This window comes from Myodes glareolus, chromosome 2 (assembly GCF_982192425.1).
Source record: "Myodes glareolus chromosome 2, mMyoGla1.1, whole genome shotgun sequence".
NCBI lineage: Eukaryota > Metazoa > Chordata > Mammalia > Rodentia > Cricetidae > Myodes > Myodes glareolus.
The window spans coordinates 97,840,092-97,864,243 of NC_142027.1; the positions used below are offsets into that span (position 1 = coordinate 97,840,092).

Below are 24,152 nucleotides of genomic sequence, written 5' to 3' on the forward strand. Positions count from 1 at the left end.
CTCCCTGTCTTCTGACTCAGCTCACTAAAGCAGCGGGCACCTCCGACTACAGTTATACCACTGGGTTAACTGAGCCACTGCTGCCACCTAGCGACGACATAGTTTCCTGAAGTCCCCTTGCAGTGGGGGTGGGGTGGGGGAAGGCTTACTTCTATCTACCTTGGCTCCTTTGGCACCCCCAGCCCAGGAGAGACACAGGTGGGATCAGCTGAAGTGGGGTTGATCTTTGTGTCAGATCCTGGAAACAGGCCCCTTCTGAGGTATTGAGGAACCTCTTGGAAGAGTAGGTGAGGGCTAAGGCAACTGTAGCTGTGGGTTTCTCAGCAGCTGGGTACCTAGCAGACATGTCCTGTGGTCTGAGCCCACCTCCTCTTCTGTAAACCAGAAAGCAGGACTGGAGAGACTGAGTGCCACACGTGGGTTGAGAGCAGCAGGGACAGCATGGCCACACAGCTTCCTGTCCCCAGTGTCTGCTAGCCAAAGATGGGGCAAAGATGTGTGCCATGTGCATCAGGTAAGAGAGCAGTATAGTAGTTGAGAAGAATAACTGTCAGTGGATCTTTTGTATCCAAATATTCAGAGCTTTAATTTCTTTTATGATAAAAGATCACAGAATAACTAAAAAGCAGGTTATAACTTGTTTTTTTTTTTCTTTTGCCTTGGCCGTCTTAGAACTCACTGGTGTGTAGACCAGGCTGGCCTTGAACTCAGAGATCTGCCTGCCTTGCCTCCTGGGTGCTGGGATTAAAGACATGCACCAGTACACCTGGAAAGTTTATGACTCATTCTTAAGATGGACTGTGGTATGGGTTGCTGGTAACAGTGCAGTCATAGGCATTGCTGCCATTTGGTGACAGCCAGACAGCATCTGGATATTTCCAATTTCCTGACTTCTTGCTTGGCCTAATTGGTGATGGCGGTGCCTATGCATCTGGCCCTGAAACCCTATGAGAATCTCATAGGTGAACCAGCAGGATTACACCTGCTTTGACTTTTTTTTTTTTAATCCCATATTTTCTGGCATTTAGGATTAAACTTGAGGCCTCTTACATGCTGGGCAGGTACTGTGAGCCTCCATTCAGCCTTTTCTCCACAGGTGCTTTCCCGATTTCCTGTAGTGGTTTTAGACAGCGAGCTCATACCTTTCGAGTGTCCTCGACAGCAGCTGAGGACAGGCTCCAGAAGCATAGAGGGGTCAGCATGAGTGAATGTCATCTAGCAGAAGGAAGCTGGAAGGGGATCTCAGGGCAGGCTAAGTGGTCAGTGCTTCATGAGCTGCTTGGACCCTGGTAGATTGCCTTTTCCAGGCCGTCTACCACTTTCATGTACTCCAGGAATGAGCTGTAGTGTGTGCATTCGAATTTGTTGTTCCCCCTCACATATTCCAGGAAGTCGGGGGCTCCTGGGACAATGACATTGTCAGCTAGAAGCACCGTCCCCTTGCGCAACAGGCCATGTTCCTGCAGGGGACAGACAGACGGGGTCATGAATGCTTGGCAAACCCATTGCAATCCAGAGGCAGCTGCTGCCCCATGGAGTCACTGCCAACTACTAGCCATTCTCCCCTGTATCCATCCCCAGCATGTGGGCAACACCAGTTTGTAGGCTGGCTGAGAGGAGAGATGGTGGGACCATACACTCTGTGCCAAAAATAACGGGGTCTTCCCAACAACCCTAACCTTTAAGATCTGTTCTGGACTTTCCACTTGGACCAGGGAAGACACTAGGTGCCCAGAGAAACCTCACACGGAGGGTGCTTGTCTATCCACTCTGGCAAGCATGTCTGCTGACAGCGTATAAGTAACTGGAAATACCTGACAAGGAAGTACCTTGTATGTGTTGGGGATGGGGGTGAGGAGCAGGAAATGGAACATCTGGATGTCTTATTTGAAGGTTGCCCAGAAGCTAAGAGGTTTGTTTTTAACATACTCATGAAACAAAAGTTAAATCAGTCCTGTCTGTGGCCCACATCTGTAACCTCAGCATTCAGGAGGCTGAGGCAAGAGGATTAAAAGTTCCAGGCAAGCCTGGGCAATAAGACATTTGTCTTCAAACACATACAGACAACGCAACCAAAAATGGAAAGTAAAATCCAGTAAAGAGTCAGGGCTGAAGTGTAGCTCAGTGAGAAGAGCACTGTCTAGCCTGCGTGACCCAAGGTTCTGCTCCCAGCACCACACACACAAAAGAAAAGTCTCTCCACCATCCTAATGCAAGGCAGCCTGTGCTCTAACTGTCGTCCAGGGCTCCGGCTGGTCCCAGTGCTTGTGGGGGTGGACATCTCCAGCCTGTGGCTGTGAGAGAGCTGAGGGACCCGCAGGCCAGTCGGTAAATTCAGGGATGGTCTTGTGCGCTACAATGTGAGTGAGTTTTACTATGAATCAACACATTCTTGCTTAGAAAGCAGAAAACAGAATGTCAAGTCAGCACTGGCTGGAAAGACCTCGGTGTAGAGCTGCTCTGGAGGAAGGCATCTACCCAGTCCAGAATGGGGCCCTGCAGTTAGAAACAAGCTGAGTAGGGAGTTTTCCAGGCTCAGCCAGGGACTGAAACATCGAGAGTCACATGTTGACTGTCAGTAAGACTAATGACGTCAAGACAAAAACTTCCTGATTCCATAATGATAGGAAGGAATACAGGCACTTCTGGAAACATGCCCTGTCAGGGCAAAGGCTGTCCTGTCTGTATTCAAGTACCAAGGGCCTCCTGAGAGATACCTCGGGCCACCTGGGGAATTGCTCCTACGCTGAGGAGACTGGAGTGCAGAAGACTATAGATAAGATGTTTGAGAAAAGGGTTCCATCACGTAACCTAGGCTGGCTGCAAACATGATCCTCCTGCTTTCAGGAGGGGATTATATGTGTGCACCACTAAGCCTGGTGTTATGATCACCATTCTTAAAGGTTTGTCCTCTGGGCTCAGTTCTCTACAACCATACACTGAAGAAGGAAAAGCGCAGCCACTCCCAGTGCACGCCTCTCTTCTGGAGCTAACTGCCCGCTTTGAGCAGCAGTATGAAGAAACATTGGTTTCTTAGTTGCTGAACAGCAGTATTAGCTTTTCTAAAAGCAGGCCCTGTATTATCACACACAGAAAGCTGCAGGGATCCACTCCCTGCACTGTGGCCTGGCTCTCCTGTCAGATGGGGCCTGACGGCTCGCTCAGCTGCCTGTTGTCTGTAACCTCATGTTTGCAGTGTCTGCCAGGGTGGGCCCCTGTCCAAACCAGCTTCCCATGGTTGGCCTGGCCTGCTGGTCTCCTTTCTATCCCGACTGCCTGCCCTCTTGTTAGAAACAGATTCTCTGGTACAATTTCCTGGTCCTGCTATATCCCTATCTCCTACCGTAGTGCTCAGCACTTGCAAAACAGTTTGAAGGACCTCTGAAATAGCTTCCTATTTCCCCTTCCATGCCTCCACAAGGGCAACCAAAGTCCTTTTAGATGCCAGGACTCATCATCCCTACCCCACAGCTCATGCCAGACTTTTCCTCTGTGCCCTTGCAGTCTCCGAACTATGCCCAAGCCTCACATTCTAGACTCCACTGTACATGACAGGGTGTACAACTCGAGACAGCTGTGGACGGGCAACACCACATGGACAACCCCCTCTTGGCTGTGGAAGGCTGTGAAGAAAAAGTCACAGAGCCTTGAGCTCTAGTCACTCGGGAGTGGGGATGGCTCCTCAAGTCATCACTGGGGGTCTTTGCTAGGTGAAGCTGGCTAAGCAGCAGTGCTGAGGATTGGAAGGGGCTAGGGAGAGTGGAATTGTATAGCAGAAGCTTCAGGAAGATCTAGGACATGCTTGCTATCTCTGGCCAGCCCAGCTGACTCCCAGTCAGACCCATGCTCCCTTGGGTACTCAGCCCTGTGTCTTTCAGGCCCAGGTGTTCTATTCTCTGGTACCCATCTCACTCCCTAGCAGAACCCTGCTTGCAGGGCAGGGAATCCCTTACCTGGTCCTCCTTTCTTTCCACCTCTATCTGCCACAAGGTCATTGCAGTGTACTGACAGTTTGGGAAGACTGTCCCTGGGCCCATCTATGCCCTAGGGAGGCCACCCCCAGCAGGCCTCTTCAGAGAGGCCAAGGACTAGTTACCCCACAGCACAGAAGCCATTTTGCCAAGCAGGGGCAGCTCAGCTCACCTCCAGGAGATGTGTGTCTGGCAGGTAGCGTTCTTTCCAGTGGTCAAGAAAGACCATGTCAAATGTGTCCACATCGTATTTCGTCTTCAGCTGCGGGATGAGGTTCTGGGATGCCCCAAGGAGGATGGTGACCTGGAACAGTGCTCAGTCAGTGCTGCCTACAGGGATATGCAGGAGCCTGCCTGGACCCCATGTGTATATACATCAATTTCTCTGGGGCTCTGGAAAGGAGTCTCCTTGGTGTAGTCTCCCCTGGGGCAGCCCTGGGAGTTTCTGGCTCTGTAGGAACATGTCCCTAACCTGCTGGGGTTCCTTCCTTGACATGGCAGGTGCTTAGTGATTGAACCAAGCACCTCACCCTCTCCCCCTGCTCAGCTCTCCCAGCCACAGCTGCCACACCGGTTATAGGGTCATACTTTGTCCTGCAGGCCTGCAAAATTCAGCATTTGCTGGGTGATGGCGGCATGGTCAGGGTTCATCTCCATGGTGAGAAGCCTGCCTCCAGGTGGCAGCAGGCGGGCTATCCGCATGGCTGAGTAGCCACAGTAAGCTCCTAGCTCCAACACCAGTGAGGGCTTGTACTCCCGAACCACTGCATCCATGATTTGGCCTAGAGGGTGGTGAGGAAGATATGAATACAGGCAGAAGGGAAACTCACCCTCCAGTTCAGGGGCTCACCCCTCTCCAGACCATTAGCAGTCCCACTCTTCTCATGCTCCTCACCTGCTGCTGAGCTCAGAGGGCCCCACTATACATACCCTTGGAGAGTCCTTCAGCTTTTGCACACACAGGGGCCCCGACTGCCCACCTATATGGTTCCTTCAAGTGTAAGTGTTATAGTTTCTAAGGGGGTTAGGCAGGAGCATGGCCCTCTCCCTTTAACAGGCTCCCCTGCAGGACCACCACTCCCAGTTTTGGGTTCCCATTTCTAGACCATCGCCTGCAGGCTGGATCACATACCTTTCTCTTTACCCACATGCATGCCCCACTCCTTCTGTGAGCTGTAGGTGTCAATGGCCTCCAGTGCACTCTGGGGGTCTCCAGGCTTGGCATGCTGCTGCACGTAGTGCAGGATGCGCTGCTCCTTTGTGTCGCCCATGAGCAGGTTAAGGACTGGCTGCTGCACGTACTCAAACCAGAAGATAGCTATCAAGCCCCAGCCCAGGTGCCGCAGGTACAGAAGAGCCACCAACAGGAGAGCCAATGAGATGGCAACCAATAGCATCTGCAGGGCAGGAACAGGGTAGACAGATTTATGTGGCCTGTGCCCTTCCTGCCTCACCCATCCCGTACTTAACTCAGTACACCATTGGTCCCTGTGATAAAGGAGGGCCAATGTTCGGAGCATACGCCCACATGACTCACTGGGTCAGAGCCAGGAGAGACTTGCACCCCACCCACTGCAGCCTGCTGGTGGCCACACATGTGCCTCCTGGAGTCCTGTGTGGTGCCAAGCCTGGGTGCTTTCTCGATGGAGGAGGTGCCTCTCACACTGAACTGGCATTCTGACTGTTCAGGCTGAAAGAGGAAGAGTGGGTGCGGGATAGGCCACATGACCTGTCCGTTCCTACATTCAGCAGAACGTGAAGATTTCTTAGCGGGGATCTTCTAGTACCAAGACAGAAAAATAGCCCTCATCAAGCAGAGACTGTTAATGGAGCTGGGGACCTGAATAAATGATCTCATTTTGCAGCTTACTTTACAGCCCCATAGATTACTAAGTGGCATCCCTAGAATTCACCAGCCTACTCGAGATCTATGCATTCCATTTTTCCCTACAAAATTTTCTTTGCCTCAGAAGCAGGAAAGCTGTGACTCCTTGTTTTATATTTCGTTTTGGTTGTGGGTGAAACCTTGTGTGTGCGAAACAAGCATTCTACCACTAACCTACATTATCAGCCTGTTTTCTTGAGCCAGGCTATATACTCCAGACTGGTCTTGAACTCATATCCTCCTGAGGGCTGGGGGTGTGTACCACCATGTCCAGTGTTTTGGCCATTTCTCTGAACCACATCTTGTAGAAATCTCCAGGGCTGTGCAAAATTAATACAATATGTGTGCTCTTCTCTTGCCATTCAGCCTTGTATTGACTGATTCACTTGGCTCAAGACTGACCAAGGAACTGAGATATCGGAATCGATTGAAGTAGGGGACAGCTCCAGATCCTCTAAAGCATGTCAAGGGCCGGGTGAGCTCCACAGTACAGCGTTTGTCTGACATGTAAGGCCCTGAGTTCTGTCCCCAGCACAGGTGAGTGTGAGTGAATGCACCCACATACACTCACCTTCTGGCAAGAGCTGGGGAGAGGAGCCCAGGATCTAATTGACAAAACTCAGTGGATTCCCATGGCTGACACTGAGCAGAGTTCACTAAGTTCACAGCACAAGCTCGTGACTCATACCAGAGACCCTCAACAGAAAGACACAAGAAAGAGAAACCAGAGAAACTTCCACCGAACACTCTGGCCATTTATAGTTCCAGAGCAGGCACTGGTGACTACATAGACCCTGATCTCGGCTGGGAAGGCTTGTGGAAGAGTCTTAGGAGGTAGGCCCAAGTCTTTGGTGTAATCCTGCTTCAGGACAGTCTCAGGAGAGAGCGAAGAGCTGAGGATTCGCAGCCCACACATACTCACGTCATTTATTTCCACAAAGCAGGGTGCTCATGCTTGTGACTCTGCACGCCCACATGCTGGGTCGGAACCCTCATACCCACCCACAGGCTTCCATCAGTCAGGTGATCTCACATCCAAGCTCTTGCCCTCACGATCTACTTTTGTAGAACTGGGCAGACATGGAAGTTGCATGGTATGCTGAGGAACTCAATTCGACCTTTTGTCTATTTTTGACAGAAACTGACCTAGAACTGTTCCAGCACCTTTCCAGACTCAGAGAGTACGGACATCTTAGAAGGCTCCTAAGCCAGGGACCCTGTTGTCATGTGTACCTGCATCTTGGGGGAAGCAGGAGAAAGCTACTTTGCTCAGGCTGTAGTTCCCACCATCACACACTGACAGCTAGAGAGCACACAGGTAAATCTGCAGGAAATTATCCGGGGGAGCAATGGCTCATGTGACCACTGTGCAGCTTACCAGAAATGGTCAAGAGTGGGTGCAGCAAAGTGGGAATAAGTACCAGAGCCAGCCTGAAGGCTGAAATCTGGGATCATGGGCTTCATGCACATGACACGGGCTTCATTTCACTCCTTTCTTGTGGCTTGGATTTCCTAACATGTGTTTGGGTGTCTTAGTTTATGCTATCCTTTATCATTATTAGAAGTAGCATTTGGGTGTTAAGACAATGAGCTATTTTGTTCTGTCATTTGTCTATCTGTCTATCTTCAATCATCCATCCTCTCCATCCAGCCATCTAAAATTCAGCTAGGGAGGTAGCACAGTAATACAGCCCCCCGACCCCCAAAGTCTGTCCCTTTCCTTGTGGAAATCCCCAGAGTGCAGGGCTCTGCTGCTCCTCAACAGCCCTCTCTGCTGTGTGCAGCTGTGGGGAGTCAGTGTAGCCGTGCCCACCTGGCCCTGGGAAAGGGGACAGGTTTGTATTTATTTATCTGACCACTGAAAGGCAACAGCCAAACTCAAGCAGTCAATTACTTTCTAGGGCTTTTGCAGAAACCAACCAATTTGCAAGTGAGGAAGCCATTTGTGGCAGTGCACACCTGTAATCCCAACATACAGAGGCGGGTGGGCTACACTGCAGCCAGCACAGACTGTGCCTTCAACAGAACTGCAGTAGCTCCAGGGCTGCCTGCACAGCTCCATCGAGAGCTTTTTCCTTTCATCTGGAGTGTGTGGACCTACTGTGAGGTCTGAGCCCTACTGTGCAGACTCCTGGAAGAACTGTTCAGGAGTCTGGGCAGAGACCAGTCAGGCGTGGCCTCAGCAGGCTGCATATTCAGTTGATCTTCACTGACCATGAAGTGAGGGGACATGTAAGGAGCTGAGACAGAATGGAAGACTTGCTGCTGGTAAGACTGTCTACACGAATGCTGCTGATTCTCAGCACTACCCAGATCAGATCAGCAGTTTACTGATTTAATAACCTTTACCAGATATCCCAAGGGCATTTTATTTTTGGTAGAGAAATCCATGCTATTTATTGACTCTCTAGGGATCATGAATAGCCAAAATAATCTTTTTAAAAAAATTATTTATTTATTACTTATATAGTGTTCTATGTGCATGCCAGAAGAGGGGAGTAGATCGAACTACAGATGGTTGTGAGCCACCATGTGGTTGCTGGGAATTGAACTCAGGACCTTTGGAAGAACAGCCAGTGCTCTTAACCTCTGAGCCATCTCTCCAGCCCCCCAAAATAATCTTGAAAAAGAAAAGGGCTTAACTTCCCTATTTAAAACTAACTACAAGCTGGGTGATGGTGGTGCATGCTTTTAATCCCAGCACTCGGAAAGCAGAGGCAGGCAGATCTCTGAGTCTGAGGCCAGCCTGGCCTACAAAGCAAGTTCCAGGGCACCCAATGGTATGCAAAGAGGGGGGAAAATGTAACTACAAAACTATAGTAATTAAAACAGTTGGGTACTATGAAAATCTGTAATCCCAGCATTCAGGAGTTATGAGTTTGAGGCCAGCTTGGGCTATACTAGACTCTGTCTCAATCAGATCAATGTAAATAAAAATCAAAACTTAAAAACACCAAAAGTAAGAGGATTTAGGGCTGGGGTGCAGCTCTGTGGTGTCTAACATAACATGTTTTAAAAACTGGGGGCAAAACGAGAGGCAGTGGGGTGCAGTTCAGTTGGCAGAGTGTTTGCCTGGCATTCAGAAACCCTGGGTTCCAGCTCCATACCAGCTTAGCATGGCAGCACAACATTCAGGAGGTGAAGACAGGCCAGAAGTTCAAGATCATCCAAACATGTGAGTTAAAGGATAGCCTGGGAAACATAAGCTGCTGTTTCAAAAGATAGTAGACAACGATGATACAAAGTCTCTTAGTGAAGTATCTTAGCATCAGTTATAGTTACTGAAGAAATGCATAGCAAAGTTATTTCACCAACTGAAATGGCTTTTCTCTTGGATGGGACACCAGGGATTGTGCACAAGGCTTTACTGAGCTACACTGCCAGCCAGTTACTTTGAGACAAGTTTTAAGTTGCCTGGGCTGACCTTGGATGTACTCTAGCCCTGGCAAGCCTTGAATTTATAATCTTCCTGCCTCAAACTCCCACGTAGCTGGAATTACAGGCCTGAGTTTTTCTTTCCTGTTTTAAAGTAAGATAATAAAGTTGGTTAAAATATGAAAGAATTGTAACCCTTGCACTCTGCTAAGATGAACACCGGTGGAAACAATTTGATGATTCCTCAAGAGGCTATCCAAAGAATCACCACGTGACAATGCTGTGTAGCCACAGAGCTGAGAGCAGGGCCTCAGACACTTGTCTACTCTTGTTCCCAGCAGCGTGACTCATAGAAGCCCATTAGTGGAAGCAACCCCAAGGTTCTCTAAGCTGAAGAACTTCACAGTACAGTGTGTGCTGCTGGGGTGAAGGGGGGCCCCAACTCATGCTGCAGCACGGATGGGCCCTGCAAGCAAAATCGTCCAGACACAGAATAGAAAATACCACAGGAATCTACTCACAGGCTGGAAGCAGATTAGCCACTGAGACTGGGGGAGGGGAGGGAGAGGGGGAGAAGGGGAGGGAGAATTGTTCAATGGGTACAGAATTACAGTGAGGAATGATGAGAAAGTTCTGGGAAAAGTTACACAATATCACGAATGCCCTTTGTGGCCATCAAATGGCCAAGTTTAATATTTTAATCCAAAAGTTATTTACAAAAGTACCAGGGGGTAGACCAGAAAGGGATGTTAATCTTTTACTATGAGACCAGCAGAAAGGCTGTTTATGTTGACCAGCCTACTGAATCAACACACCAGTATCTTAACAAAGATTTTATCCCTACATAGACTCTAGCCAGTTCCTTTAAGTTTTTCTGGCCTAGACCTCCACCTTGGCTCAAACAGACTAGAAAGAAACCTGAATCTAGTTCCTAGATGGCTCCAGGTGACACACTTAGGCCCCTTCAGTGCCTGCCAGAGAAAACCCAAAGCTGCCACATAAATATTCTGTGTGCTACAGCAAACACCGAAGATAAAACTTGTGTCTCCCAACCTTGGCAACTAAACTGTGAGGGCCTGGCTGGACTTTCCATCTCCCCCCACGCGCGCCCCCTTCACTGTGCTGGGTAGTGCTACCTAATTTCTATTACTGAACGACACCCTACCTAGGAGCAGAAATTTCATAAGCTCAAGTACAAATACAAGTGGGTTCCTATGAACTAATTCTTCCTGTTTTCAGCATATTTTCATTTCCCAACTCTGCTCAAGCCAGAGAGCTCTACCTTCCTGTGTTTTCGTCTATGCAGGCTTCATATGCACCAGGCTGGCCTCCAACGAGCTACCTTAAACTCATCCTTTTGCCTATGCTTCTCAAGGTCTGGGATTACAGGTGTGTGCTCCCATGTCCTGCATAGGCTGTGCTGCTCCTATGGGGCCAGGGCTCAGACTGGCTGGCTTGTCTTACCATCTTGGGGAGCTACATCCTACTTCCAGCTGGCCTGCTCGATAGACCTGAGAGATCCCTGGGCCCAAGACTTCAGACAAACAGCCATTGCCATGATGAGGACAGACCGTTCTTCCTATCCCAGTCTCTGGAAGCCAGGTGGCTCCTGCTCTTCCTTCCTCTCTGGATGAAGGTTTTCAGCTCATGGTTCCAAGTGGCAACTTAATCCTTGGTTTTGAGGTTGGAAGCTTGTCTTCCTGCCTCCTTGTAAGTTCTTTCTGTTGTCACTGTTTTCTTCTAATTCCTCCATGGGAGCTTCTCAGCAGGCCAGGACATACCAATCTCAATTCTGTGCTATCACCACTTTGTCAACACACACAAAAAACCCACCACTATGCAACCAACACCCAGCCCGCCTTTTCCTTTGCTGTGACTATCAAGGATCACCTGAAGCACCAATGGTCTGGGGAAAGCTAAGCTCTCACGCCTTTCCCCACAGCTGTCTTCTCTGGGATGCCCCCCCTACTGTCCCCCACTCCAATTTCCTTGTAGGTGGTGTGGGAGAATTGTCTGTATTCTGTCAATCATGTTTTAAATAAATGCTGATTGGCCAGGCAGGAGGTGTAGGCAGGAAAACCAGACAGGAAGTGGAAACGATGCAAGGAGAGCAGAATTCTGGGGAGGAGGAAGTTGATTCCTCCCACTCCTGCCCAGATCACCGAAGCAGCAGGATGTGAGCTGCCCCACTGAAAAAGGTACTGAGCCACATGGCTAACATAGATCAGAAAAATGGGTTAAACAAGATGTGAGAGTTAGCCAGTAAGAAGCATGACCTAATGGGCCAATCAGCATTATAACTTACGGAGTCCTCTGTGTTATTTACTTTGGGACTAAACAGCTGGGGGGCTGGACAGGGCAGAAAACCCCCAACAAGCAGGCTCCCTCATGTTACATGTAGGGAGGACACTAGGATGGAGCCTAGAGCCCTCCACACCCTAGCAGTCAGACACTGGGCACTGAGCCAGTCCCAGCCTTTGTCTTTTCCTCTACTGCTCAGACCTTCCCTCAGGCACCCTGGCATCATCTCATAGGTTCCCTTTCAAGTCCAAACTCCCTAACCATGCTACCAGCCAGGGCGTCACTACTCCAGCTGTTCAGCTCTGGGTGGTCTCTCAAATTGACCGCTTACCCTAGCAGGTGTTCTAAGGATTCAAGGATTCGCCAAAGCTGCTGCCTGAAGTTGAAGTAGGAAAAACAAGTTTGAGGACTGAGATGCAGCTCACATGTAACCCATACATATAGCCTGTTTGGGACCCTGGACTCTGCCCCCAGCACCAAATCAAACAAGTATACATGTGCTACATGTATGCATGGGGTATACACTGTATGTGTGCAAGCCAGAGTTTCCTATATTGCTCTCAATCCCTTTTTTTAAAGCAGGGTCTCTTGCTCAATGTGGAGCTTGCAAACAGTTGAGCCAGCTGACCAGTGAGCTCTGGAGAACAGCCCATCCCCACCCCATCACTGGAGATGCTGGTGCACACCATTTGGTCCATTTTTGTTGTTATTTTTTGTTTCATTTTTTATTTGAGACAGGGTCTCTCTATGCAGTTCTGGCTGTCTTGGAACTCTCTGTGTAGACCAGGCTGGCCTCAAACTCAGAGATCCACTTGCCTCTGCCTTCCGAGTTCTGGGATTAAAGGCGTGCGCCAGTCTGGTCATTTTGCCCATGTTTACATGGGGTCTGCACTCAGGTCCTCACATTGTGTGATAGGCACAATATCCACCAAGCCATCTCCCTTGGCTTTCTTTCCTTCTTGAGACAGGCCCTCCTGTAGCCTAGGCTGTTCTTGAACTTTCTAGTAGCTGATCATGACTTTTGATCTTCCTGTCTCTACCTCCTAAGTGCTGAAGTCACAGGTGTAGGACACCTATCCCTCCCCTTTCTCTCTCCATGCTGGGTCCAAATACACAGCTCTCTGCCGGGCAGAGCAAACACTCTAGCTTTGAACTACATGTTTTTAGATGTGTTGAACAATTAAAAGGTTTGTGTCTGACTGGGTTTATATGTTTCTTTTTTCTTTTTTAAATGTTTGTGTCTGGCTCAGGTCCTCTGAACATGTGAATGATGTTCAGAGACATGAGCCATACACACACATTTCACATGTTCAGAGGACAACTTTTGGGAGTCGGCTCAAATTCAAGTTATTAGGCTTGGAAGCAAGCACGTTAGCCACTGAGCCCTACACTGGGTTTATATCTTAACATAAATATGGAAATTTTAAATTATGCTTGGGCAAAATATAGGAAGACCATTTATTCTCCAGAACTCCCTGTATTTAATATATTTTAAAGACCTTCAGAAAGCAGGAAAGGGGGTTTTCAAGTGTCTTCCAAGAAGTATGTCATCTCAACCAGTAAATAGATCTTGGCAAAATTATAAAGTTTGCGTCTAGTTAATAAATTAATAAACATATTCTCCTACATTAAACATTGTATCAGGGCTGGGTATAATGGTACACACCTTTAATTTCAGAACTTGGGAGGCAAAAGCAGGCAGATAAAGGTTATCCTGGTCTCCATAGCAAGTTCCAGGACAGCCAGGGCTATATAAAAATACCCTACCTCAAAAACAAAAAAACAAAAACAAAAAAACCCCAGATGGCTGAGTAAAATGCTTGCTCTCATACACGAGAGCTGAGTTTAATTCCCAGAATCCATATAAAAGCCAGGCATGGTGGCGTATGCCTGCAGTCCTGTCTGGGCAGGCAGACACGGCAGAATCTCTGACTCACTGGCAGTCAGCCTAGCCTAGTGGGAGAGCTCCAGGCCAGTGGGAGACCCAGTCTCAAACATCAAGATAGATGGTTCCTGAGGAACACCTAAGGCTGGCCTCTAGCCACATGCATACACATACATGTACACACACATGCACACACACAGATTACAATAAAAATACCTCGAGAGATTATGAGATGATGAATCCATGTACTGTGCTAATCTGCTACAGATTCTGGTATGAGATAAACTTGTAACTTTACTTCCTAGTTTGTTTATAAGATCTACATCAATAATGTCTAAATATGAGTTGGGGACAGTCTAGTTTAGAGCATGTGTGTAGCATGAACAATGTCCTGGGTCCTAATCCCAGCAACACACACACACATTTACAAATTTATATGTCATCAATATACCACATATAATCTGCTGAGAGCCAGGCCAGTCCTAGGCTTTCTTAGTGATGGAAGGATAAACAGAACCTAGTTTGAGCTGCTGTGTGCTTGGGTCTCTGATACTCTGTGTTTCCCTTGGGCATCATTGCTTGATTAGGGTCCTGCTAACTGTCCCGTTGTATGACTGCCCCATTTTTTTTCCTCCTGCAAATAGATATATTTGCAAAAACAAATACAAATATAAGATGCTGGACTTTTTTAAAAAAACTTGCTAGGTATAAGACATAGCTTATGAAAATGTCCTAAGCCTACCTGTTCTATCTTATTTATCTTTGATTCCCTGGTCCTTCCTCCTCAGGGCCCTGTTACTGAAGAACCAGCTGGTCCAGGTCAAAAATCAATATATGACAATAAAACCATAGGAACAAGGGCTGGAGAGCAGCTCAGTGGTGGTGCCGTTAATCCCAGCACTTAGGAGAAGTAGGCTGATCTTTGTGAGTTCAAGGCCAGTCTGATCTTCATAATGACCAAACAACCCCCAAAATAAGAAATTAAAAATGAATAAAGAATCAAGGACATGAGATTAAGTAAAAAGAAAAGAAGACTTAAGTTTGACTGCTGTTTCCACACTGCTGCTTGCTAGGGCTCTATTTTTTATTTGCTGGTTATAAAAAGCAGCTGGTTTCTCTTTAGCTAATCCATGACTCACAGCTATTCAGTAAATTTTACTTTGTTAAACTAAATTGAAATAGTTATCGCTTCCTCATTGTCTGATCCCTCCAAATATCAAAACTTACCAAGTATTTCCTTTCATGGTTAAAAGCTACTTGCATAGCTGCAATTAGGATCTCTATTCTCCCACAGCAGGACACAAGTAGAAACTTCAGGCAGCCATTGTTGACAGGAGTGTCCCATTGGAGAATGATTACCCAGAATCAGGGAGCATCAGAGGACTTTAAGGAACTAAGTTTGAGTTTATTGAGCCAATGTTTACAAAGCCCTCTGGAAAAACTGCTGGCTAGGTGTGATAGCCTCTGTCATCCTACATTCTGCAAGGGCAGGAGGATTGATGCGAGTTCATAAGCCTGCTTGAGTTCACAGCAAGATCCAAGTTAGCAAGGTACATGGAGAGACTGTCTCAAAACAAAACAATTTCATGTTGTGCCTTAAAACAAACAACCACACTTCAAACCAAGGGACATGGTAGCACAGCTCTTTGGAGAGAGGTTTATCTCTGAGTTCAAGGCCAGCTTGGTCTACAGAGGGAGTTCCAGGACAGCCAGTGCTACATGGAGAAACTGTCTTGAAAAACCAAAATTATAAGGAAGTAAATACATAAAAAGAAAATCATTCTGATTTTGTTAGAATTGCCCAGCTTATTCATACCAGGGCAATGAGAATAGTAATTGGTCCCAGAGATCCATAAGGAATTTTAAACTTTTAAAAAGCCTCTGAAGGCTCAGAAGGATCCCAGAATCTGCTGTCAGACCTCAATGTGATGCCCATAAATTTGGGTGTACCTTGTTCTTACTGAGGTCATCAAAGTATCCGGAGGTTCCTGGGCCTGCCTTGAACTCACAGAGATTTGACTGCCTCTGCTTCTTACGTACTAGATTTAAAAAGTATCCCCAGCTACAGTTCCTTTTTATTTTTATTTATATGCTTGTGTATGTAGCCAGAGAGAAGAGGGTTTTGATTCCTGGAGCTGGAGTTACAGGTGGTCATGAGTCACCTGATGTGAGAAAACAAACTCAGGTCCTCTAAAAGAGCAGCATTTGCTCTTAATCCCTTATCCATTTCCCCCACACTCCCAGAACCTAGATTTTTTTTTGTTTTGTTTTTTGAGAGCCCTGGCTGTCCTGGAGGAACTTGCTCTGTAGACCAGGCTGGGCCTTGAACTCAGAGATCTGCCTGCCACAGCCTCCCAAGTGCTGGGATTAAAGGCGTGCACCACCACTGGCTGGTTTAGAATTCTTCTTTAAACAAGAATAATCCTAGGCTGTGGTGTAGCTTGGTGGTACAGAGGGTTACCATACAACAAAGCCCTGGGCACAATCCCAGTACTGTGCAATAAGTCAAAATGTTGCTTTATCTTGGATCAGAAAGGGAGGTGATTTTGTGTTTCAACAAAGAAGCATAACACACCTGTGCAGTTTATCAGATTCTTCCCTTTCTTCTTTCCTTCCTCTCCTATTAAGACAGGGTCTCGGTGCCCCAAGTTGGGCTTGGCCGTGCTACGTAGCCAAGACTGGCCGTGAATTCCTGAGCCTTCCACTTCTACCTCTCAAAGCTGTAAATTCAAGCACATTCCACATGACTAGATTTCAGATTCTGATCTTGCTCATTGTCTTTGAGGATTTATGATTTGCCTGTGAAGTGGGTTTCATTCTGTTTTTTTACATGCTTTGTTGATGGGGGGGGGCAGTTCATGCAGCCCAGACTAGCTTCAGACCGGCTATGGAGCTGAGGGTGGTACTGAATTTCCATCCCCCTGCTTTACTTTTTGGGGGGCTGGATTTACAGACATATCCCACCATGCTAGGGGCTGAGCCCAGGGCCTCATGCATGCCAGGCAAGTGCTCTACCATCTGGGCCATACTCCCTACCCTTCATTCTTCTCAAGTCAGGAAAACTTAAGGGGAAAAGGAAAAAGGAGCTCCTTATCCTGGGATCTAGTCTGTGTTTTCCTCTTGGCTGTAAGTCAAAAAACTTCAATATAACTTTTAAAGTCAAAACTGCCTACAGAAATAATAGTGTTTTCCTAAAGACATTGTGAATGGTATTAAAACAACCAGGGCAAGAAGACCACTCAGTTTCCAATCCCTAGAACCACTTATCGTCAAACATGGCAATACATTCTGTAATCACTGTTAATACCTGTCTTGTCCCTTTAAAAGACAAGCCCTGTCCAGCCACCCCTACCCTTGTCCTCCTAGGCAGGCAGATCTTCCTTCCTTCCTGCTCTTCTTTTTCCTTTCTGTGTCTTCTCTCTCTCTCTCTCTGCCTCTCTTTCTGCTCTTCTCTCCTTCTCCCAGTTCCCTTCCATAACCCACTAAATAAATATCCAACCTCACTCAGCACAGTGTGCCTATATGTCTGTCTCTTACCCACTGTGGCTGCGGCTCCTAATGGGATTAGCTGCCCTGTCTAGGTCTCTCGCCTGCAGCCACGCGGCTCCCTGCCTGGGAGTGACTGCCTTCAGGCCTGCCATGGTCTCGGGACCCGCTGCCCGCTGCAGCCACTCGGGGGACCTGCAGTGTGTTACTTAAACCATAACAATCACGGTGCTGTGAGATGAGAGAGAGAGACCCTCAGAAGCTGGTGGGCCAGTTAGGATGGCATAAGTAACAGCAAATGAGAAAAGACATTGCCCCAAACAAAGCAGGTGGGAAAAGACATCGCGGTTGTCCTCTACCCCTACATGTTCACCACACATAGCATGTGCTTGTCCATACACACACACACACACACACACACACACACACACACACACAAAGCCAGGTGTGGTGGCTCACAAATGTCATCCAACAGAGGAGAAGCCAATGCAGGAGTCCTGTTGCAAGTTTTAGGCCAGCTTAAAAAAGAGAAGCCAGCAATAAAAACAAACTTACTTTGAGCCAGAATGTTTGCAACTTCGAGTTTCACTGTGTGAGCACCCTCTCAATTAATTAAAAATATATTCAAGTAATGTGACAGACTCTGTTGACTTCCCATGGGAGGCCTGGCCCTCTCAGAGGAGTGAATAGAGAGTGGGGTGGGGAAGGTGGGTGGAGTGGGAGGAGGGGAAGGAGAGGGAACTAGGATTGGTATGTAAAATAAGATTGATTTAAAAATAAAATAAAAACAAGGAAAAAGGAATAAGAGTGTACCTTACAAGACCACTTACAGCTTCATGTGCAAAAAGAAAATGGCACCCTTTTTTCAATGACAAGGTTCCATTCTGTAAGCCAAGCTAGCCTAGAAATCACTAAGTAGCACAAGAAGGAATCAAATTCATGATGGCCCTCCTATTTCTGCCTCCTGAGTGCTGGGATCACAGGTGTGTAGCACCACACTCTGCCTAATCCTTAAAACTGGGAATAAATACATCCACATATGACATCGGGCTTTAATATCTGGCTACAACTCTCCAAACTGTTCTCAACTTTTTTCCTTCCCGATTTCTTGTCATTTGGTGCAAAAGTCTGACAGTGTGGGTCCTTGGTGGGATCCAGGCTTGATGCAGCTACCCTGTCCCACCAGGACCTACAAGCTTGAAGCCTGACGACACCCTTCTAGAAACTTTAGAGTCGACAACACACCAAATACTCTGTGGACAAGCCTCTGCCTGGAGCCACCAGTACATGGGCCATGTGGAAAGTCCTCTACTGGGTTCACACACTGCTCCGGGAAATGGTCATGCCTGAAGCCTGTGGTCAATAAAACTTCACCTCATACACTCAGAGGGTGCCTGGAAAACCCTCCTGACTGCTCCTCAACTATCCTTTCAACGATACCTGGCACCTGGCATCTAGAAACGTGTTCAACACATGTCCACTGAACTCAAAAGCTAATTTGTAGCAAAAACCTCACAAAACCCTTGCTCCTGCCAGTTAGCAAATGTCTTTGTCCTAGTACAATTAGTCCTTACGAGGCAAAAGGTCCTGGAAAGGAAAATGGACTTTTTGTTTGTTTTTTGAGATACGGTTTCTCTGTGAAACAGTCCTACAGTCCTGATTGTCCGGGAACTTACTCTGTAGACCAGGCTGGCCTTGAAGCCTCTGCCTCCAGAGTGCTGGGATTAAAGGCATGCACCTCCTGACTAGAAAACGGACTTCTGTTCAGTAGGAAGGATGTCTCTCTTCCCTGGGAAAGTGTCCTCCCCTTGAACAAGGCATAGTCATATTTGGCCAAAGACTTAAACGTTAACCATGTCTGAGAGCTCAAGACTGCAGCCCCGGAGCAACTTTAGACCCCAGAGTATCTGCGTGATTAAACTCAAGATGGTTGACCTAATTTCCCACAGCTAAAGCCAGAGCCCCTAGCCTCAGTTTCTGTGGGAGAATGGGAATTAAGTCCCACAAACCCAGCAGCAAAACCATGAGGGGCTTGCGTAGAGCACACTTTCCTTCCCTTCCCATTTTTGTAATCGCTCCCTTTGTTGAATTCTGCACCCCCTTGTTCCCTTTGGGGAACCACATCCACTTGGGGTCACCTCTGCCCAAATGGGGATGACTCAGCTGGTAGTTCCCGTTAGCAGTTCCTAGGTAAAAATCTGCACCTCCATGAATGTCTCTGTGACAAGGCCCTACCCCACCACAAGTTCCTAAAAGAGGCTACAATTAACTCGTGACAGCTCCCACTGTACTCCTAAGGCTTGGAGGGCCATCAAGGACCCCAAACTCCCCAGCTGGAAGATTTCCTCTTTGTCTCACATTGCCCCAAAGCCTGCCCTAGTGCTCCTCGGCTTTAAGAGGAGCCTATTCTCTTGCAAAGAGAGACCCAGAGGCATCCCAAGGCCTCTCAAAGAACACCTGTGGAGTTCGCTCAACAGCTTCCAACTACACTGACCACCCCACCCCCCCCACCCCCCACCCCCGGGCCCGGTACCTCTGACCCTAAGGTTCTGATCCCGATCCAAGAACTAAGTGAGCCCGGCTCATGATGGGCCAGGCCCTGGATGTGCCATATCCTGTCCAAGTGAAGCCCAACTCCAGGGATAGGCCCACCCGGCATATCTCCCACCCCAGCACTGATCTTAAGCTCCCCGCGAGAAGTGTGGAGACCCGCCTCGCTTCAGCGACCCCCAGCCAGGATAAGACCCTTTCCCAAGAGCCCACATTGCCAGCCTCGGCCCACGTTCCCCTAGGTTAGACCCAGGACCCAGGTCTCAGAACCCAATATCCAGAACTATATCGCCCAAGGTCAGCGCCCTTCGGCCAGTCTCAGTTCGGCGGGTGCAGAATCCGATCCCCGGGTCTGAGCTCCGCGAGGTGCAGGCGCCCCGGCCGCAGTACTCACCTCGCCAAGGCCGCGCACGAGTCTGACCGGGAGGCGTGAACGGCTCAGGCAGCGCCAAGGGCAGCCCCGGCCGCCTGAGGTCCCCAGACCATGGCGGCTATGGTGGTGGCCCTCCGCGGGCCGGTCGGGCGCTTCCGGTCGCGGACAGGGGCCTGGACACGCGGGACACGGGGCGCGGCGAATGCAGCGGGAGGTAGGGTGGGGTCGTGGGCGGTGCACGCGGAGTGGGAGTCTGTGCGAGTGTCCACATGGGGTCGCGGTGGCGGGGCTCTGCTGCAATGTGTCCGCGTGGGCGTGCCCACGCAGAACTGGGTATCAGAAGACCACTGTACTGGGCAGGAGGGGACCTGCTTTTAGCCGGGGTGCTCCTTTCTCAAATAACTAAAATGCTGGAGCTGCCTTGCCTGAGGTCCTGTCCCCAGGATTAATTTTAGCCCTGAGTGGGATGTCAAAGGCTCTGGTGGTCACCAGGTACCACATTGGGCCACAACTCCCTAGTTGCAGGTCTTCTTTTGTTGTCGCTGTAATTTTTGATTTTGCCCCTACACCCACCTGCATGTAGCCCAAGCTGACCTCAGACTGCCTAGTTAGTTGCCACAGACTTTGGCCTTCTGGTTTCCTCCCAAGTTACGGTTATTGATTTGTTGTTTTATATTTTGTTGGTTTTGGTTTTTTTGTTTGTTTTGTTTTGTTTGTTTGAGTCACTTTAGGTCATGTGGCCCAAGCTGGACTTGAACTCTCCTTCCCGCCTCAGCTTCTGAATATCGGGATTACAGGCCTGCACCCTCATGTCCTACCTAGCAAGTACTTTTTACTTGCACATACAAGGGATAAATGAGAAGATGCTAGAGAGCCCGTGGGACCAAGCCCCAAGTGCTTGTTAAGGTCTGCGTATATCCTTAGAAAGGAGAAGAAACAGCTTGTTTGCTTTGCTCCAGGGAGAGTTAGTGCTGAATTAGGATAGTAATCAACTTCCAACAGCCCTGGTGGAAGTGGGTACCCTCACCATGGTTCATGCTACTCCGGACAGACCAGGTTCCAGAATTTCCCATGTGTAGCGGTATGGTCAGTCCCATGAGTGGTCTTCACCAAGCATTCTCATTGTGACCATCCTTAATCCTGCTCCCTTGATTCAAATGACAGATCTCAGTTCTGCCCACTGTGGGTGAAGAGAGACATGAGCAAGGACAGGCCAGGGTTCTTCAGGGAGGTAGTGGCGTGGGAGGGACAATAGTTGGCCCTTGGCCTACAGGGAGAGGGCAGGCAGTGGCTAGCCTGGGAGAGTCCTGGAAAGCAGTCACTACCATGTGAGGTTGGAACCTAGGGGACAGACCTTAAGGACTTAAGGTTACTTTTTCAGTAGCTTTTCTAATTCCCAGGGCTCTGGCTCTATGCTGCGTATATTAGGTGGGGACATTTACAATGATTTTATGGGGTAAAAAAAAAAAATCAGTGTGTCTGTGCCATGGGCACCATCACTTTGCATAGTGACAATAAAAGAGATGACTCAGCACCAACTGTTCTTCCAGAGGACCCAAGTTCAATTCCTAGCACCCATGTGTCCATTCCCAAGGGATCCAGTGCCTTTGTCTGGCCTCTGACACACAGACATACATGCAAACACACACTCATACACATAAAATAAAAATAACTAAAATCTAAAGAAAAATGTTTTAAAATCTGTAAATGAGCTTCATTGTGCTCACAAGCCTGGGAGTCCCCTATGGTCTGGAATTTGTCTTCGGGTGGGCAGGAGGTACCACTGCCCTGACGATCCTAGACTTCAGAGCTTTGCTGGGGTGAGGATCCTAGAGGGTCTAGGGAAGAGGCCATTCGCCACATGACTCCACACACCACTTTTGAGTCCCCTCCAGCCTTGAGTCTGTTCTTTAGAAGCAGGAATACACCCATATTTTCCAGCTAGGGGTGAGGGTGTGGTACGTCACTCAGACAAGACTGTTGGCATCCTCTGAACAGCTGTACAGGACTCCCCACTGGAAGTGACTCCTCTGGGTGGCCAGCCCATCTAAGGGAACCTTGTTGCTTTATCAGAGCAATGAGCTCTTCATTTGGACCTTGTCATGTCCATTAGATCCCTGCTTTCTGCTCACTGTTCCAGAACTCTGTGGGTTAGGAGGCATAGAGGAAGCAAAGACATGCTCTGGGGATGAGGCTTGAGCAGAGGGAGTGGCCTAACCACAGTGAGTGAAGGCCGGCATATGAGGGTTGTCTCCAGGAAGCCATCACCTAGGTGCGGTGTCCTGTGACATCTGCTGCCTCGGCTGTCCTCTGTAGAACAGCATCCCCTGCCCCCAGCAGGCTTTGCATACCCTTCCCAGTATTGACCCTCATAAGCTTCCACTGTGGGCTTCTTCCAAGTGTTTATCAGAGGGGAGGCTCCTGGGTGTGCACAGTGGGAAAGCAAATGGTCCATGATAAGCCAGCGTTACTAGTCGCTTGATAGCAAACAGGCAGAGGGCACAGTGTAGGGCCTCACGGAAGGGTGACCCAATAGAAGCCCTGCTCTGGCAACAGGAAGGACAGGTGTCAGCAATGGAAGGTAGGTGCCTTTTCCAGGGTCAAGATATAGGATTCCCCCCCCCCACCTCTGTCACCCAAAAGCAAGAGAGGAGACAAATTGGCCCTACCTGTCATGCTGGTCCTCTCTAGGACTGAGTGGCAACTTGCCTCCTACCACATAACCTCCTTTTTTTCTCTAGGATCGCATCAAAGCCATCAAATAACTTGTAACCGTCCAGGCTTTTTCAGAACGTGAGCCTGGGGTAGATTCAGTTGTGGGGCTGCAAACCGTGGGTCACCTTATACCTTCAGCTGTGTGTTCCTATAGTGGGGTACAGGAAAGTGACCTTGAAGAGTATGGGAACCCCAGGGTTCTCTGCAGCCTTGTTTACTTACAAAGATACAAAGACAGGTGTGGCCTCTTAAAACTATTATTTTTGCATTTGATTTATGTGTTTATTTAGTGTGTTCATGGGTGTGGGTGCACACATGCTCCTGGCACATATATGGAGGTCAGAGGGCGACACTGAGACTCTTGACTGCATGGGCCCTTGACTTCTGTATGAGAGGGGCTACATAGATATTCTTGGTTGCTGTAATGCAGAGTCACATTTACCACTGAAAGGCCTGTAGACCGAATGAGAATGTTTTTGTTCTGTCTGGCTCAGGACACTGGGTGAAGTCTTAGGTTCTGAGACGCCTTTTGGGAGTCAGGGAGATTCTCTGCAAAGATGGTTGCATCCCCTGACAGCCAGCCTCTCCACACGCTGACAGCCAGCCTCTCCACACGCTGGTTTCTGATTTCTGCAGACAGTGTGGTCACCCCAACTGCCCCAGGACAGGGTTCCCCGTCCTGATAAGCTTTGTACCACATCGAACTCTACAGAGCTTCTGGCCCTTCAGAGAATAAGGTCGGCTGGCTCGGCACCTTCTTACCTTCTGTTTCTCCTCGGCAGGGCAGCAGAGCTTCGATCTCTTAGTGATTGGTGGGGGATCTGGTGGCCTGGCTTGTGCCAAGGAAGGTATGTATTTTGTAATTTGTGTCCTGTCTGCAGTGTTGGGGCACTGTGAAGATAGGCCGTATATCCGGAAGTAAATGCTGTGGAACAATGTCTCCTCTAAATCAGAATCCACAGAGATCCTGTTTCTGGTCTCTCCTGAGAATGGGATGGTTCTGTCCTCATTTTTGTCTTAAATTTATTTTTATTATTTTTAAATTTATTATTTTAAGTTATTTTTAAATTAAATGTGTATGTCTCTGTATAGGGATATGTGATTATGAATGCAGGTTCTTGCAGAGTCTAGAAGAGGGCACCAGATCCCCTGGAGCTGGAGTTAGCAGTAGTGTTGAGCTTTCTGACATGAGTGTCAGGAACTGAACTCAGATCAACTGCAGGAGCAGTCTGCCCTCTTGACATCTCTCCAGCCCCATATTTTTGCTTTTGTTTCTGAGGTGGAATCTCACTTTAATGAGATATAAGTGACAGACAATAAGCCAGTACAGATTTAAAGTGGGTAACTTGCCGGGCGGTGGTGGCGCACGCCTTTAATCACGGCCTCGGGAGTCAGAGGCAGGTGGATCTCTGTAGTTCGAGGCCAACCTGGTCTACAAGAGCTAGTTCCAGGACAGGCTCCAAAGCCACAGAGAAACCCTATCTCAAAAAAACCAAAATAAATAAATGAACAAATAAAGTGAATAGCTTAAGGCTGGGTTTGGTCATGACTCGCCGTGGTTCTAGCTGCTCAAGAGCCTGAGGCAGGAGGATCACTTGAGTCTAGGAGCTT

The 24,152-nt window shown here is 48.4% G+C and overlaps 2 protein-coding genes across 4 annotated transcripts in view; one reads left to right on the forward strand and one right to left on the reverse strand.

Annotated features, from left to right (window-relative positions):
* Window positions 1-560: 560 nt before the first annotated feature.
* On the reverse strand, window positions 561-19,983 carry Comt (catechol-O-methyltransferase). 2 transcript variants are annotated; one of them, XM_048452309.3, is made up of 5 exons: window positions 19,848-19,983; window positions 5,104-5,368; window positions 4,560-4,753; window positions 4,144-4,275; window positions 561-1,460 (listed from the first exon to the last, which is right to left on the reverse strand). In XM_048452309.3, exons 2-5 carry the CDS (start codon window positions 5,366-5,368, stop codon window positions 1,269-1,271), a joined length of 783 nt encoding a protein of 260 aa, XP_048308266.1. In that variant the 5' UTR covers window positions 19,848-19,983; the 3' UTR covers window positions 561-1,268. The 2 variants fall into 2 exon arrangements, with proteins under 2 accessions (XP_048308266.1, XP_048308265.2); XM_048452308.3 differs by lacking the exon at window positions 19,848-19,983 and adding an exon at window positions 14,645-14,757.
* Txnrd2 (thioredoxin reductase 2) overlaps window positions 19,902-24,152 on the forward strand; it is a 53,781-nt gene continuing 49,530 nt past the window's right edge. The window contains exons 1-2 of one of the 2 annotated variants that reach the window (XM_048452305.3): window positions 19,902-20,040; window positions 23,324-23,389. In XM_048452305.3, coding sequence (XP_048308262.2) covers window positions 19,938-20,040; window positions 23,324-23,389 — 169 coding nt within the window. In that variant the 5' untranslated portion in view covers window positions 19,902-19,937. Of the gene's footprint in view, window positions 20,041-22,312; window positions 22,408-23,323; window positions 23,390-24,152 lie in introns of those variants that run through there. The other variant, XM_048452306.3, reaches the window with a different exon arrangement.

Bases quoted from the DNA above. Each gene is read 5' to 3' on its own strand.
- Comt (XM_048452308.3), bottom strand. From the start codon at position 14,680: ATGCAAGTAGCTTTTAACCATGAAAGGAAATACTTG. The intron at 4,754-5,103 runs GTATGTGATCCA...ACCACCCTCTAG, and splicing joins GCATGTGGGTAAAGAGAAAG to GCCAAATCATGGATGCAGTG. The intron at 1,461-4,143 runs GTGAGCTGAGCT...TGTCCCCTGCAG, and splicing joins CAGACACACATCTCCTGGAG to GAACATGGCCTGTTGCGCAA.